General features: G+C 38.5%; 6 protein-coding genes across 21 annotated transcripts; 5 read left to right on the top strand and 1 right to left on the bottom strand.

Annotated features, from left to right (window-relative positions):
• Positions 1-193: 193 nt before the first annotated feature.
• On the top strand, positions 194-5,074 carry LOC9302039 (F-box protein At1g30790). 10 transcript variants are annotated; one of them, XM_021034183.1, is made up of 6 exons: positions 194-3,019; positions 3,358-3,634; positions 3,894-3,950; positions 4,286-4,347; positions 4,445-4,549; positions 4,641-5,074. In XM_021034183.1, exons 1-2 carry the CDS (start codon positions 1,764-1,766, stop codon positions 3,359-3,361), a joined length of 1,260 nt encoding a protein of 419 aa, XP_020889842.1. In that variant the 5' UTR covers positions 194-1,763; the 3' UTR covers positions 3,362-3,634; positions 3,894-3,950; positions 4,286-4,347; positions 4,445-4,549; positions 4,641-5,074. The 10 variants fall into 10 exon arrangements, with proteins under 10 accessions (XP_020889842.1, XP_020889825.1, XP_020889838.1 ...); XM_021034166.1 differs by adding an exon at positions 4,021-4,091 and having other exon boundaries at positions 4,286-4,549; XM_021034179.1 differs by having other exon boundaries at positions 3,894-4,091.
• Positions 5,075-6,143: 1,069 nt separating this feature from the next.
• Positions 6,144-6,741, top strand: LOC9302038 (calcium-transporting ATPase 1, chloroplastic). The gene is made up of 2 exons (XM_021015781.1): positions 6,144-6,249; positions 6,347-6,741. Exons 1-2 carry the CDS (start codon positions 6,144-6,146, stop codon positions 6,739-6,741), a joined length of 501 nt encoding a protein of 166 aa, XP_020871440.1.
• Positions 6,742-7,193: 452 nt separating this feature from the next.
• LOC9300309 lies at positions 7,194-10,367 on the top strand. 7 transcript variants are annotated; one of them, XM_021013622.1, is made up of 8 exons: positions 7,194-8,143; positions 8,613-9,111; positions 9,211-9,327; positions 9,403-9,510; positions 9,586-9,684; positions 9,760-9,870; positions 9,983-10,036; positions 10,110-10,367. In XM_021013622.1, the coding sequence occupies exons 1-8, from the start codon at positions 7,914-7,916 to the stop codon at positions 10,116-10,118; spliced, it is 1,227 nt and encodes a 408-aa protein (XP_020869281.1). In that variant the 5' UTR covers positions 7,194-7,913; the 3' UTR covers positions 10,119-10,367. The 7 variants fall into 7 exon arrangements, with proteins under 7 accessions (XP_020869281.1, XP_020869276.1, XP_002865962.2 ...); XM_021013617.1 differs by having other exon boundaries at positions 9,196-9,327; positions 9,766-9,870; XM_002865916.2 differs by having other exon boundaries at positions 9,196-9,327.
• Positions 10,368-10,609: 242 nt separating this feature from the next.
• LOC9302036 (plastid division protein PDV1) lies at positions 10,610-12,630 on the bottom strand. Its single transcript, XM_021015877.1, has 2 exons — positions 12,227-12,630; positions 10,610-11,420 (listed from the first exon to the last, which is right to left on the bottom strand). The coding sequence occupies exons 1-2, from the start codon at positions 12,530-12,532 to the stop codon at positions 10,908-10,910; spliced, it is 819 nt and encodes a 272-aa protein (XP_020871536.1). The 5' UTR covers positions 12,533-12,630; the 3' UTR covers positions 10,610-10,907.
• A 280-nt stretch (positions 12,631-12,910) lies between these two features.
• LOC9302035 (late embryogenesis abundant protein 50) lies at positions 12,911-14,229 on the top strand. Its single transcript, XM_021015448.1, has 3 exons — positions 12,911-13,977; position 14,038; positions 14,165-14,229. Exons 1-3 carry the CDS (start codon positions 13,564-13,566, stop codon positions 14,227-14,229), a joined length of 480 nt encoding a protein of 159 aa, XP_020871107.1. The 5' UTR covers positions 12,911-13,563.
• A 1,158-nt stretch (positions 14,230-15,387) lies between these two features.
• Positions 15,388-16,388, top strand: LOC9300308 (late embryogenesis abundant protein 49). Its single transcript, XM_002865914.2, has 2 exons — positions 15,388-15,655; positions 15,942-16,388. Exons 1-2 carry the CDS (start codon positions 15,524-15,526, stop codon positions 16,386-16,388), a joined length of 579 nt encoding a protein of 192 aa, XP_002865960.2. The 5' UTR covers positions 15,388-15,523.
• Positions 16,389-16,435: the final 47 nt, after the last annotated feature.

Genomic DNA, 16,435 nt, shown 5'->3' with positions numbered 1-16,435 from the left:
AAACCCTTGGTCGAAAATCTTGTTAATTGTTTTTCCATTTTTTTCTCAACTGGCTGGATCGGATCGAGATGAGCTACGATTGGGCCTGAGACGGTGGCGAAAAAGCGTCATATTGATAATATATATAGATATATATATATATATATATATATATATATATATTTCCTTTTTTTATTATTATTATAAAAAAGACAAAACAAACTTGAAACCTCAAACTAGCTCAATCCTCTTTCGTCAAAATCGCAGCCGTCGAGGGTCACAAAAAACCGATTCTTAGATCCGCCTCTCCGGTGGTCGGTGCTTCTCACCGGCACCGCGAGAGGGCTCTTATTGTTGTTCCTTTGCTTTGTTCTTAGTCTTGTTGGTGTTTCCTTTGGTGAAACCTTGGCGATTGGAGTGGCGGTTTTGTTGCGGCGTGGGTCTTTGGTGATTGCAAAGGTGGATTTTGCAAGGATTGGCGGATTCTCTATGCTTTAAAGGTGTTGGCTCTGGTTAGTGTTGTCGGGTGATGGTGGATCTGGTAAGTGACGAGAGCTTGTGGTTGTTGGAAGTTTCTGTCCCCTTGGTTCTTTTGGGGCTGTGGTGGTGTTGGCCTTTGCCGGGTGGGCTGCTCCTCTCGTTGGTTTCTCGCATGGTTGCACTTGGTGTAGTCTTTGTATTTTGTGTTGATGGCTTAATCGTTGCCTCTGGTCTCTTGCTTGTGGCTTTAAGGTTGTATAATCGTTAGTTTAGGTAGCTTAAGGGGTTGTGTAGGTTAGTTTAGGCTCTGATTCTACGGATAATCCGGGATTTTGGTATGGCTACCTCGTTCTCCTTCCTCTCTTGCTGCCCGAAGCTTTGGTCTGAGCTTGCTAGAGCTCTCTTGTTTTTGTGTCTTGCTGAGCTTGCTTTTGTCCTTTGATGAGCTTTATTGTGATCTCTCCGGTTCGATCGTATGCTTTTCTCCTTTTGAGTTTAGTGTTTGCCGGTTAGAGGTTTGTTTCGCTCCTTGTCTCTACACTCAAGACCTGATCGAGGTCTGGTCAGTTCATGTCTTCTAACGAGGCGATTAAAGGTCGTGGTTTGCGACAAATGCCGCTTCCGAAAGATTTGTGGGATTTGGTCTCTTTGTCTCGCGTCTTTCTTGTCGGAATAGAAGTCTAGGTTCATTCGATTTGAGAGGTACCTTGGCTACGCAATAGGAGGTTTCGTTGACTGCAAGATGGACACGTGTTGTCCTTTGTGGCTGGCTTGGTTCACATTTGTGTGGGAGTAAGATTGGCAAGTTCGTTTTCTTTCGAGCTTTTGTTTAAGTTTTTGACTGTTGTTTCGTTTTTGTGGATTGTATTCTCCACGTGTTCAACTGGTTCCCTCTTTTGGGCTTTCGCTTCCCTCTTTTGGGATTTAAGTTTCCGGGGATTTCTAGTGTTTCCGCCGGCTTATGTATTTCAACAATGTATCCTTCTTTGTGATATTAATAAAAACAGACGACAAAAAAAAAACTTGAAACCTCAAACTAACGCCTTGGATCTTTTAGATCTAGAGAGCATTGTGTTCTGTCGTAAACTCCTTTAAGACCTAAATAAAAAGCAGAGGAAAGAAAAAGGAGCTGGCTTTTTTTGTTGTCGGTTAAATAAATATAGATCCAGGTCTCTGCGATTCGTTTGATTCTCTCTCTCTTATCCCCAATCTATCTTCTCCAAATCAATTTCAGGGTTTCGTCGATCTACTGTTAAATCTAGATCCAGGTCTTTTGCGATAATCTATCTTCTCCAAATCGAGCCATGAAACGCATGGAAGAAGCTGCGAAGGACAGGTGCTGCAGCAGCTTAGAACCGATCCATCTCGATTTAAAGCTGACTAGGTTGCCTGCGAAGTTTCTGATGAAGACACACCAAAAGAAACTCCTTTGCCGAGTCGAATCCCTGGTTTTGTTGGGAACTGCCATCAAGCGCGAGGACGATCAGAAAGACAAGCTAGATCCGATCCCTTTCGATCTAGAGGTGGAGATACTGACTAGATTGCCGGCAAAGTCTCTGATGAAGTTCCAATGCGTGTCCAAGATGTGGTCTTTCATCATCCGAAGCCAGAGATTCGTGGATTCCTACTATGCTTTGTCCTCGACGCGATCGCGTTTTACAGTCACTTTCAGTAACGGTTTATTCGCCGAGGATGATGCCAGGCGTTTGTTCATCTTCTCCTCTTCGTACGAGGAAGAGAAATCTTCTTCTTTAGTTGCCAAGCTTGACATTACAATACCTGTTGTGACCATGGATTACCGCTCCAAATGCCCTTCCATCCACGGCTTTGTCAGTTGTTGTAATGGCCCTCAGTTCATTGTATGTAACCCCAGCACGAGGCAAGTCATTACCTTACCCATTAAAGGACCCCGCGCTTCCTTGGGATATGATCCTGTTGGTGAACAATTCAAAGTGTTGAATCTGGTGTCGTCTCCTGACATGTATCTTGGTTTTCTAGTGCACGAGGTTATAACACTTGGAGGAGGAGGAGAAGAATCACGCAATCAGGTTACTACCGCTCCTTATTACCCTGTAACCAAGGGACTTTACATCAATGGTTCCATCTATCATGGTGCTTGGGCCCCTAGACTAAGAATGGATCCGGTGATTGTGTGTTTTGATGTTAGATATGAGAGCCTAAGTTTTATCAAAGCGCCTAGGGTTGTTGTGGTTCGGGAGCGTGAATCAATATTGATAGATTACAAAGGGAAGTTAGCTTCGATTGCAATAAACCCATATGCTCCTTTCCAAATTTTTGATTTATGGATATTAGAAGATGTCAACAAACATGATTGGTCCAAGCAAACATTTGAGCTTCCCTTCTCTTTGGTCAATATGACTTCCCCGGGCACCAACAAGGCTGGGGAAATCATTTTTGCCCCAAAGACTCTCCCACCCACTGTTCAACCCTTCTTCATTTTCTACTACAATGTAGAAACAAAAGACCTCAGAAGAGTTAGCCTCCATGGAATTGCAGACGATAAAGAGTTTTGGCGCCGATATGGACTCAAACACAATATGTGCGTCTCTATCTCACCAGAACATGTTGAAAGTATTGCCTCTTTGTAATGTTTTTTTATTTTCTTTTCTTCTTTTTCTTTAAGGGCCTCTATGTAAGAGCTTGGCAGCCTCTGCTTTGTTCTTTTTTTTCTTCTTTTTATCAATATTTAAGCCTTGGCTCTTGAACACCAAAAGCAAACTAGTTTGTTATCTTACCACTGATTTATTGCATTTTCTGACATGTTTATTTGTTTTATTGTTGTTCATATTTTGAGTATTTTTGTTTGTTTTTCTTAATCCTTTGTTTCTGCTCCGAAAGTAATATATGCACAAGATTTCATTGTACTGTATGCTGCAGATAATCATCGAGAAGCTCGTGGATGTCGTTTATCTATGTAGATTAAGCCATTGTGGAAGTTTTGGGCAAGCAAATTTTTTGGAAAACCAAATCTTCACTATCATTTGTCTTAACTACCAATAGGTCTGATTCTAAAAGACCCTGGAAAGAAACAAGGAAGAGAACGATTGGGTGAAGGTGTTCTACCATATTACTTTCCTTGAACTTTCCTAGTCATCACTTTTTTCCCAATGTTGAGGGAACATATGACGTGTTTGCGTTGGACGATGGTGGTGAGGTAAATAAATATGACTTTCTAACCTTTTTAAGAATACTAAAAAGAGTATTAATTTAAGTTCTAAAGATAATAACTTTTTGAATGATTTTCGTTTGCCTCTGATGTGATTTGGAAAGAGGTGGATGAAACTAGGCTGATGTGCGTTATTGAATTAGGTGAAAGTATAAGTGACAAAAAGTACAACATGATTGGATTCGTTTTTGTTTCTGTTCTTGCCTCTCCGGTTTAATACATACAGAGTTTTTTTTTACGTTTGTAGGTGATTTTGAATCCGCAAGGCGCCTTGGCCAATTCTAAGAATCATTTCCTCGGATAGGTTAGTCTCGCTGTACATTTGATCAGCCCTAGCACTTTGAGGGACTCCCGATTTCATTTTCTTTTCCTAGAATCTGGAAGAGGCAGGTGATTGTGGTATATATGCCAGTATGCTGATCTAATCTAACAAATCGATAGTTGTGTAAGCTTACAGATTCTCTCACATGTTTTATTATGATGATATATATTCTCTGGTTGAAATTGATCCTTGACCTTCATGAGTTCCTTCTAATGTAAGGGACATGCTGTAAAATGCCATTACCTGCTACTGTCAAAACAGCTTCTTGATTTACATATACATGAACCAATAAAACGATTAACTTTCTTTGTTTCCAGGATATCTCTGAAGAATCATCCTCCAGACAAGGATAAGGACAAGGACACTGACATGGAACCAGGTAAGAAACCTTAATTGTGAATCTATTCCCTATGTTCGGATGGTTGAGTACCCTCATCTATATTCATTGAGCTATCATCACTTTGGAGAGCCAAAAGTAAGGTATGGTATTCCAAAAAGCAATGCAACTGCTCTCAAGAAGGCGATGAGAATATAATCTACCTGCTTTGTTTGAAGAACAGCCTGATCTACTTCATGGCCTGGTTAGAAAGAAAACATCTATCCGATTTTTTTCTTTTTTCCTGTATAGTTCTCATCATGTTTAGAGACCAACTCTTCAGTTTTCTCCTTCAGTTCTAAAAGATGAGGGAGTCAAGGTTTATCAGGTGGTTCAAAGTGCAGTTTCAACTTAGGGCGTATCAGGCTGGATTCAACTGCGGTTTCAATCGCGCTGAAGCGGTTAATGTGGCTCCGGTTTATCGGTTGGCTCATGGACAGAATGTCGTAGAACTATATAGTAAAGAGACAAGGAAGATTTCTCTGTCTCATGACAAACTTCTCCTCGGAGCATCTTCTTAGTGCTGGTAAATTCTCCGGTTTATGGTGTTGTTACTAGCTTAAAGGCAACTAACTATGGGGTGTATGTTCTTAGTGCTGGAAAAGCGAACACAGATCCTGAAACTTGTACTTTCTTTTACTGCTTTAAATTTCTTGACAAGCTTATTGTTTTTTTTTTTTTTGGTTTAAATTCCCTGAAGTCTAAATTTAAACTGGTATCTCTTCTTATATTGATAAGTGGCCAGTGAGAGTTAGCATTAGTTAGCAAAGTTTGTTTGAAGATTTTCACACTGGAATTTTCTATAAGTAAACATTTTAAATGGGTTTCTTTTGTTTTGGGGCTACTTCAATCATTTTTATACCACATGCTTAATTGCTTAGTATGAATGCAAGACCTGATAAATGACCAAATGTGGTAAAAAACAATTTCTACCAGAGGGTGGAAAAAACTTATCAGTACCAAACTGCTCTAGCCACACTTATCCTGTATCATCTGGTACAAGGCAGAATGATGATTATACCTTGCCATGTACAAGGGGGACTGTGGCCTCAGAATGAAGAGCTTAAAGATTTCCAAGTGTTCTCTAGATCTACGTTTATGTCTTCCTACGGTGCTCCTGAAATTGACTAAACAGTGTCACCATTCGCTATTGAGCCTTGGATTTTGTCCCGTCCCGTTCTCCCATAAGCATGACCCTTTTTAAATTTAGGATTGTAATCTGTATATCCAGTTACCCCTGCATGTCTAAAAAGCCTACATTTGAGAGGAAGAATGGATTGTCAATATCTGTTATATTGAGAGAAGATTCCCTATAGTAATTTTAGTATCTTTTTGTACAGATTTCAGCTGTGAAATCGTCTTTGGGGGGCCAAAATAGGTTGAAGGCTCTGCAGAGTAAACACAATGGCAGCCAAAGTGTAAAGGGATCATCTAGCGCTAAAGCTTAAGTGGAAAAGTCTCGACGGAAGAGACTTCACCCTGGAATGTTATCTACTCTTGATCGTGCTACGGCTCATTATGGTGTTGTTATTACCTTAAAGGCAACTAACGATGGAATGTATTTGGACGCAATACCCTGTTGAACTTTGAAACTGGACGCATCCAGACCAGAACGCGATTCAATTAGTTACAAGCGATGATCTGACTGGGAAGGTAATCAATCACCAACTTACTATTATATCATCAAATCTTTTCATTCCATTACTTGCATTATTGAATTAATTGTGACTGCAACTGTATATAAGGCTTTTGGTGGTCGGGTAGAACAACACTAATGCAATCTAGCTGCTTGTGAGACAATGGGATCTGCAACAACTATTTGTAGTGACAAGACTAGAACTCTTACAACAGATCACATGACAGTTGTAAAAGCCTGCATCTGTGAACAAGCCAAAGAGGTTAATGGTTCTGATGCTGCTATAATATTTCCCCGAGTCTGCTGTTAAACTCCTACTGAAATCTATATTTACTAACACTGGCGGTGAGATTGTTGTGGGCAAAGGAAACAAAACCGAGATACTGGGAACACCCACAAAAACTGCTCTGCTAGAATTTGGGTCGTCACTCGGAGGGGACTTCCAGGAAGTAAGACAAGCCTCAAATGTTGTGAGAGTTGAGCCCTTCAACTCTACAAAGAAAAGAATGAGAGTTGTCATTGAGGTGCCTGAAGGACATTTCTGGGCGCATTGTAAGGGTGCTTCTGAGATAGTTTTAGATTCTTGTGATAAGTACATCAACAAAGATGGTGAAGTTGTTTCCCTTGATGAAGAATCTACCAGTCACCTAAAGAACATAATCGAGGAATTTGCTAGTGAAGCACTTCAAACTCTTTGCCTTGCTTATTTCGAAATTGGTGATGAATTCTCATTAGAAGCGCGTATACCAAGTGGCCAATGATGTCATCGTCTTCTAGTCTTTAAAACGTCATTACCTGTTTCTCTGCTTGCCACATCAGGTTCTTGCAAGAGCTTCTTTGCCCATTCATATAAAATACAAAAAAGAGAAAGAAGAGTTATTAGTTATCTTTTTTTTTTCAAGAAAATCAGATAAAATTTGGAAATAAAAATAATTGTAATAATGTTAACAAATATGAGTTTGTTAGTTAGGGATAAACATTGATATGAGTCTTCTGGATTAATATCATGAAGATCATAAACTTTCTATATTCAAATACTTCATTTAGATAACTTTCTTATATAAGTTTTGGATGTATATTTATGATAATTTTATTCCTATAATTTCCAGTATGAAATTCCATGCATGCATTTAAGGGTTTCTCCTAGTGGGCCAAAACCCATAAAATGAAAGCCCATCATCGGAGATCCATAAAAAAAAGTTCGAGAGTTATCTAAAAACGCTTATGTGTTGTCGACTCTCTCTCTTCTCTGTCTTAAAATTTTCAGAGAGAGAGATCGTCTTTGGTTGCAGTCCGGAGCCTTCTCCAATTATCAGATCCCGTTCAGCGGGCTTTTCTTCCAGCGTACACCGTTTCTTTTGCGGTGTTTGGTTGGCTTTTGTCCGATATCGTTTTGGCTTTCATAGCTACGATGATCGGCTTTGCCGTCGGCGTTTCTTGCCGCTTTGCTCTCGGCTGTTCATGGCCGAAGTGGGTTTTAGTTTAACAGTCCGGTTTTCTGGCTTTAATCACGGGCTTTCATTGGCCGTGTTTTTCAACTTCTGTTTTAATTTTATGGTTTTTGTTCAATAAATTCCTTAGATATGGGTTGGAATTGATGTTTTAAGTGATCGTTTGCTTAAAATTATTGGTCTCTGCCTCTGTCTTTGTGATCTGGTTTGCAGGAAAAATTTGCAAAGATATCATCTCTGATTGAAGAAAAAAAAGAATCCTCCGATGCTTATTACGATTTCCTTTTAGCTGTTCATCTATAATGGAGTTTCGATTAATAGATCTGGTGAATACCAATGGAATCAACGTTCAATTTTTGGCAATGATTTCTCACCGGAATCGATTCTCAACGGCGAAAGCTGATGTCGGTTTTCTTTCGATGACTCATCCGGCGCGTTTGTGGTTTCATCCACTTGATAACACGTGGCTAGGATAGAATCCAATGTCAAAATATCTTCTGTTTAGATGTTATCAAGTTTTATTGGGCTTCAACTTTATCTGTAAAACCAATGGGGCTTTTGTTATAGCCCATGTAATATTGCCTTGTATAATAAAATTACATTTGGGAAAAAAAGAAACAACTAGAGAGAATTGCACACTGAAGAAGCTCATTTGGCGCCAAACGGAGCTCAGATTCCGAAGAAGCTCAAGGTCCAGATCGGAGATTATCAGGTAATTCCTTTCCGATGATGCCATCAATTTTTCCGATAATCATTGTTGGAGGTTTTGGGAGAACTTATATGATTTTCTGACAAAGCGATTTGACTTGTTATGTGATTTCGGAGATGCTCTTTGATTTCTTATACAAGATCTAGATACATTTGATTTGATTCGAAGAGTGATAACCAAATTTTTTCTGATAAATCATTGTTTTAGGTTTTCGTAGATGTTTATTTTTTTAGATTCTCGTAGATGAGGTTTCTGACGAAGCGTTCTTATACAAGATCTATATCCATTTGATTTGATCGTAGGATGATACTCAAATTATTTCTGATAATCATTGTTTGAGGTTTTTGGTTTTGGTAGATGTTATCTATTTTCTGGCGAATGGAATTGATGAGCTGTTATGTGATTTCAAAGATATTCTGTGACATATATCCATTAGATTCACATTATCATTTTTTATTCAAAAATTATACAGGACAATTCTCATGGCGGCTCAAAATTTTCACTGTGTTCGGTTTAACCCCTCTGATGAAGAGATTTTCCAAACCTTTTTAATCCCCAAGTTGGCTCTTCCTGAAGATGCTCCGTTGCCCAATTCGTTGATTGAGCCCTTCGACTTCTATCACTTTGATCCTATCACAGCTGAAAAACCAGGGAGCGAATTCTTTCCTGAGGGAAATTTTTGGTATTTTGTGACAAGGACCAGACTCAATGCACGTTCAGTGAGGCCCAACAGAAGCATTCGAACTAATCCCTTCCTTGGAAAGTGGAGGAAGTATGGTGTTACTGAGAAGATCACTCAAGGAGAGGTGTTCCTTGGTAAAAAACACACATATGATTATCTCAACCAACAAAATTTGAAGACAGGATGGAGAATGAGCGAGTATGAAAGGCCAGGGAATGCATTTCAACAGCTAGTGGTGGTGCATCTGTTTTACAAAACCACTTTGGACCAGACTCTTCTTGATGATCAGGTATAGTGATCCAATGAATTGATAATTTTAGTTTTGTTGATAATCTGATTCTGAGATGTTTCCATTTGACTATTGTCAAATCAGCAACATGTGCAACAGGGGAATGAGGTTCATGCTCATGGAAACGTGGTGGGAATTGATGATGTTGTTGATGATGTTGTTGATGATGTTGTTGATCAGGATCAGATTCATGGAGAGCAAATTGTCAATAACCAGGTAATAGAAAAAAACCTTATCTGAGATTTTGTTGGATGATTTTGATAATCTGTAATTTACTTTTTGAAATTGCAGCAACAGGAGAATGAGGTTCATGCTCATGGAAACGTGGTGGGAGTTGATCATGTTGTTGATCAGGATCAGATTCATGGAGACGTTGTGGAGCAAATTGTCAATAACCAGGTAATAGAAAAAAACCTTATCTGAGATTTTGTTGGATGATTTTGATAATCTGTAATTTACTTTTTGAAATTGCAGCAAGAGGAGAATGAGGTTCATGCTCATGGAAACGTGGTGGGAGTTGATCATGTTGTTGATCAGGATCAGATTCATGGAGAGCAAATTGTCAATAACCAGGTAATAGAAAAAAACCTTATCTGAGATTTTGCAGGATGATTTTGATAATCTGTAATTTACTTTTTGAAATTGCAGCAACAGGGGAATGAGGTTCATGCTCATGGAAACGTGGTGGGAATTGATGATCTTATTGATCAGGAGGTGGAGCACCATCAGATTCATGGAGAGCAAATTGTCAATAACCAGGTAAAACAAAAATACCTTAGTTGAGATTTTGTAGGATGTTTTTGATATAGATTGATGAAAATCTGAGAATTTATTTGATAATGATAATATGAGATTTATTTTTGAATTGTAGAATCAGGCTCATGGAATCGTGGATGACTGGTATTACATTTTCGGCAATCTTGGGGTAATTCTCCATTTTTCACATACATATTTTTTTTAGGTATTGTTTCAAACTAACATTTAATTTTGACGTGCAGGATATTTGAACCAAGTTGAGTTTTTAAAGTGTTTTGAACTTGAAGACTTTTAGCTACTATTGCTTGGATTTAGTTTGTATTTCAGACTAGTCTCGTCCTATCTTTAGTATATTGGCTCTGTTTTCTTGTTGGTGTTAACCCATTTCAATTTTAGATGCTCTCACTACACAAAAATATATTTCAAAAACTCTTTTGTTATTTGTAAAACTTTTCAGAACAGCCAAATGTTATCATCTAACAACCGGTCATATTTCTTTATTGTTTTGTTTGTTTGTTTATGGTTAAGATGTGCTGAGATTTTTATGAGTTCTCGTAGATATATAGAAAATACAGGCGAAAAAAAGAAAAAAGAAAAATCCCTTTCAAGTTAAAACCTCTTTTGGATTCGTTTATTGTTTTTGAACCTCGGGTTTGAGTGATTTGATATCAAATTAAATGGGCCTACGATGGAATAAACTAGGTCTGGACAGTTGTGGAACATATATGGGCTCTCATAATGGAACAAAAAAGCCTAACCACACTTGAAAATCAACAAAACCAAACAAAACAAACAAAACTTTATAACCACAGTGATTGAAAATCAAAACGAGAAGAAAAGAACAATATTTGCATCAGATGAGGTCAGAAAATTCCAACACTTTGCCTCCAAATTCTTATCCCTTTACTGATAATATCGAAACCTAGAAGATCGTATGAGAGAGCAAACAATTATCTCTTCTCTTCTTAGTTTTTCTCGTTATGTCTTTTATCAAAATGCATCCGAGTATCAACACGTGTAGACAAGTTTGATCCCTGGTCTTAACCACGAGCCATCATCACGTCCAAGTGGTCCAAACTTCTGTCACCTGAAGACTTATCTCTTCCGTATGTTTTCCTCTGTTGGCTTCTGTAGAATCTGTCTTCTTTCTTCTGTAGATGATGTTCACTAGTAGCCACTTGGTGAAGGTGTAGCATAGCGACCATGCTAATGGCGAATATAGCAGCGTTTCCAAGTACACCTTTCACATGGTTGAATCCAAGTGCTCTTTTTGCAAACCCGAAAGTTGAGGCAAAGGCGTTGATCACAAAGTTTGACTTTATTCCAGCAGGTGTAGAGTTTGCTCCGTCTGGGTTTGGAGAGGAATCGTAGAGGTGATCAAGTGAAACGTAATGCGAGGTGGTTTTAATGCTCCCAACAAATGCAAGAGCTTCCTCTAAGACTCCATAATTCTTGCCGTGGTGTTCAGCCAATCTCATTGCTAGTAATATCCTGCTCTGTTCAAGCCGAGCAATTGCAAGATCTCTCTCTGTTCGTTGCTGTGTATGTATAGTCTGCAGAGCAAAGAGAAAGAAGTTTTACATATTGTCTTTCAGGTTCAGTTGGTAAACGAGACATATGAGACTGACCAGCACTCTATGAGTAGCAAAGAAAAAGAACAAATCAATCTCCTATATATGCAAAATAGCTTGTGTATCCTTCTTCATTGGTCTATTATACAAGGCAATGATAAATACACATGCGTCTATAATGTGTTGCGAAATGGATTCTGCACATCTATCTCTACTTCTTCTTATCTTACATAAGACTATAGCATTCTTCATGCACATATATACAACACCTGAATCTAGATTCATCTCCCTGCTTTCAATTCATGAACAAAGAGTGTGAAATAAACAATGCTCAGAACTACATTGTATGATCATAATATTTCTAAAAGAAGGAAAAACTATTGACATAAACTCCATATAGATGAAACAATTGACAATTTTGCTCAGAATTAAGTCTGCCCTTGTTGCTCAGAATTTTCATAAGATTCTGATAATTACTATTCAGTTCAGAACCTAAATGCCTATCAGTAAACCTAAACCCTAACTAAACACACCTCAATCAATTTTTACCCAAAATTGCCTCAAATCGGCTTAGTCATGAGCTACTTCTTCAGAAGCAGATACAATCGGTTACGGACTTGAATAGTCATATAGAAGAAGGTTTCGCTTAATCATCTTCAGGAATTAGCACAAAACCTACGAGATAACAAGCTAATCTCCCAATTCAACAAACACTCTCGTCTCTCAATTTCGCTTCATATCAAGGAATCGAAAACACACAAAATCAAATCGAGATAAAAGCGACTTACATGGAAAAACTCAAGCTGGTCTTCAAGGTTCTCAAGAGCGGTTCGAATTGCGTTAAGACTCTTCGCCTCTTGAATCGTGGAGTCGTTATCATCGAAGGCGAATCCTTTAATGAAAACATAACCCGGTCGCTTATCTTCGCCGGAATTTCCGTGAGGATTCTTCCTCTTCTCCGATCTATTAGAAGGTTTCACCGATTTGAGAAAGTGAGACTTCGAAATCAAGTGAATCTCATCGCTAAGCTTGTCATGTAGATCCCAGATTTTCTCAAGAACAGCTTCGATTTCTTCGATCTCCATTTCTCCCATTTCATTGACACACCAAAAAAGAGGGAAAAAAAAAAGCAAAGAGAAAAAGGAAAAGTTCTTCTTCTTCTTCTTCTTCTTCAGGAAAATTTTCACTTTAATTGTGGACTCAAATTAAGCGCTCCGATGAATTTGATTTCCGGATACGGGTAAAACCCGACCCGGAAACGCTTAAAACAATAAAACATCTGGCACGGACTATGCACGTGTCTAAAAGATTAAAGACTGTTTGGGCTTTAATGCGTCGAAGAGTCACCGTCGCATAAGCAGCCACGTGGACTGTTAAAGCCGACGTGTCAACTGTAAATTGTAACGGAATTATTGTTATTTTCCGTTTTCTTATTTAAACTATAAAAAAAAGTGTAATAAATAAGGCAAGCAGAGAAAGAAGATCAATAACTCTAAACGGATGGGTTCAACAAAAGATGGTGCTAGTTTCACTAATATCTCTGTAGAGGAGCACTTTAGCGTCTCCCAATCTACTTCTTGTGGACAGGTAAATAGGTTAAAATGAAAAATTAGCGGCGACTAAAATATAATCGTTTACGATAACCTAATGTTAAAACTTAAAAAGTATAGTAAGAAATAGCGGTAAAACATAGATTAGTAAAGATTTTATACCGTTTTGTTGTTGTCCTACTTTAACTTACCGTTTCACCGATTGTTATAATAAGAACCGTCCTATACCGCGTTTATCAAAATATTTCACCGATTGGTATATAAATTTGGATTTCTTCTGTTTACGTTTATATTTTAGTGCATTTCAAATAAATTTTAACTTCAAATATTTTACGTACTGTATGTTCTTTTTATGTTAAGTTGTAAGCATAACGAATGATTTTTTTTTTTTTCATCAAGCATAACGAATAATTAAAAATAAAATGTTTTGTGTTTGCGTTTTGTACTTTTCAAAACATTCTATGGAAAACTGAAGACGTGTTATATTCAAAAAAACTCTTTTTAAGATTTAAATTATTGTCTCATGTAAACGCTAAAGAAACTGTATTGTCTCATGTAAACCATATTCACATCGAATGATGTTTGCGTTCGATCTTTTGAAACAGTATGCAGGCCCAACAGAACAAATTTCCACGGCAGCTGAGGCACTTGTCGGGAGGTCGACGACACTGACAGAAGCTCTCAAAGCCGCGGCGATAAATGTCGGTCGCAAACCAGTAGAAACCACCGACGTGGCTGCCATAAAAGAGGTGGAATCTAGGGCTATCGGAGGCGACATAGAAAGCCATGGTGGTGTAACTGCTGTAGCAAGTAAGGCGGTTGCTCGTAACCAAAAAATAGGTAAAGAAAATGAGAAGACAAATCTCCGCGACGTTATTGCGGAGATTGATGTGAAAGTAACGAGAGATAGAGAAGTGACAAGTGAAGATGCAGAAGCAGTGGTTCAGGCTGAGCTCAATCATTCTCCTTTCAATAATATTATTCCTGGAGTCAAACCGGGCCTTGTGGCCTAGTGGTAAAGGGGTCACAGCTGTGACTTCCGCCACCAGGGTTCGAGGCACGGCCACTGGCAGGTTTACATAGGGGAATTGCCAGCCTCGTGGGATTAGTCCTTGGGCCTAAGAAGCCTTTGGGAGACCCGCGGTTATTCAAAAAAAAAAAATATTATTCCTGGAGGTGTTGCTGAATCCGTCACTGCAGCTTATAAACTCAATTGCAATCCATGCAATCTATCTCTTTGATATCAATTGCCATTTATTTATTTTTTATTTTTTTTTTTGTATGAATGTAAAATTTATTCACCAAAAAAAGACTGTTTTACAATAAATGCAACGTTAATCTGAAAATCCAAAACAATTGAGGAAGAGATTACAACATGAAATAATCATCCACGTCAATGGGTACTAAACCAATATCGCAGTCCGCCTTCGAAAACGGGTGATCCAGTCAAAACCAAAGTACTTAGCCTGTTTCTCATACTCTTGTCAATCACATTTGTTAACTGCGAGGCCGGTGTTGGATGCTCCCCATGTCTTCTCCCATTCCGTTCTCGCCAAAGACTATGAATAGAGAGTTGAAATACATACCGCAACACAAACAAATGAATTTGTGGAGTTGTCGAGGATGTGAGGAGAGGTAGTAGAGACTCCCAGCTTGTTGTAAACCGTAGTCCAAGCATATCTCGGGTTAGAGATGATCAAACGTGAGAGGAGTAGAGACAAGAGATGAATAAGTGGTCCCTTGTTTTACTCTCTCTTGACAGAGAACACATCCTCCATTTGAAGCCCTGTTCCATTGCAACAGTCTGTCTCCCGTAGTGAAGCGATTTCGAATGGCGATCCAAGTTGTGAATGAATACTTGGGTGTAGAGTATTGGAACCATACACCCTTGTACCAGTCACATATGTGATATCAATTGCCATTTATTTAAAATCATATCACATATATAGTATATAACGGTCGTGGTTTTTGTTTTTTTGTTTTTTTTAGAGGAAGGTCCGGACGAAGTCTCCTCGTAGCGAGATCGGCTTTTGATCCATCTTATATAGGCATTTGAAGCCTATAAGTTTTTTTTGTATAAATAATCATCAAAGAATCAGCTTACACCCCAAAAATTCAATGTTTTACGACATAAATATTTCGTAAAAAAATTCGTAATTATGTGGTAGAAAATCAATACCATAATTTTTCTAAAAATATTCGGTAAGATTTGACTATGTTTTCTGGTAATGACGACAACTACATTTTTTATGAGTTTTGACAAACGTCGAACACATGAATCAACAAACCTTCAAAAGGAACAAAAAGTATATGGAACTTCCAATATTTGCTTAAAATCACCACGCTGCTCTAAATTTTTAATACTAGTAACAACGTTGGTCTCACCAATGCATCGAAGGGTCACTGTCGCACAAGCAGCTAAATATGGACACGTGATCTGTTAAAAGTCTACGTGTCAAGTGAAGTTGTACGGGACCGTTATTATCGCCACATTCCGTTTTCTTATTTAGACCAAGGAAAAAAAAACAAAGGGTAATGCAAGCAAAGAAAGAAGATCGAAGAACTCTCAACTCTCAAGCTATGGGTTCATCAAAAGATGATGCTAGTGTCACCAACATCTCTGTAGAAGAGCATTTTAGCGTCTCTCAATCTAGTCCCGGTGGACAGGTATAGGTTTCGAGTTCTTTGTTTGCGTTAGCGTATTACGTTTACGTTTACGTTTAATACATAATAACCAACTACCGATTGACAAAAAAAAAAACAACTACCAAATGTGTGGTAGACTAGTGGCGAATCATTTTTGAAAGAATGTTTCTTCTTTTATTCTCTTAAAATGGATGATTTACATTCAAAATGAGTATCACTTTCTCATGTAAACACAACAACAACACATATGTTTTTGAAACATTTGGGACCATATCAACTTCGAATGATATGAAACCTTTTGAAACAGTTTGTAGGCCCAACAGAAGAAATTTCCACGGCGGCGGAAGCACTTATCGGGAGGTCGACAACATTAACGGAGGCTCTGAAAGCAGCAGCCATGAATGTCGGCCACAAACCAGTGGAAACCACCGACGTAGCTGCCATAAAAGAGGTAGAAACAAGGGCTATCGGAGGAGACGACATAGAAGGTACTGGCGGTGGTGTAACCGCCGTGGCAAGTAAGGCGATTGCTCGTAACAAAACAATAGGAAAAGAAAGTGAGAAGACAAATCTCCGCGACGTTATCGCGGAGATTGATGTGAAAGTAACGAGAGACAGAGAAGTGACAAGTGAAGACGCAGAAGCAGTGGTTCAAGCTGAGCTTAATCATTCTCCTTTCAAGAATATTATTCCTGGAGGTGTTGCTGAATCCGTCGCTGCAGCTTATAAACTTAATCACGATCCATCTCTTTGATATCCTTTGCTATTTATTTAAAACATATCTATAACGGTCTTGGCTGT

This window comes from Arabidopsis lyrata (genome assembly GCF_000004255.2).
Source record: "Arabidopsis lyrata subsp. lyrata unplaced genomic scaffold ARALYscaffold_8, whole genome shotgun sequence".
NCBI lineage: Eukaryota > Viridiplantae > Streptophyta > Magnoliopsida > Brassicales > Brassicaceae > Arabidopsis > Arabidopsis lyrata.
The sequence above is the reverse complement of the archived record's forward strand: the minus strand, read 5'-3'. Positions and strand labels throughout refer to the sequence as shown.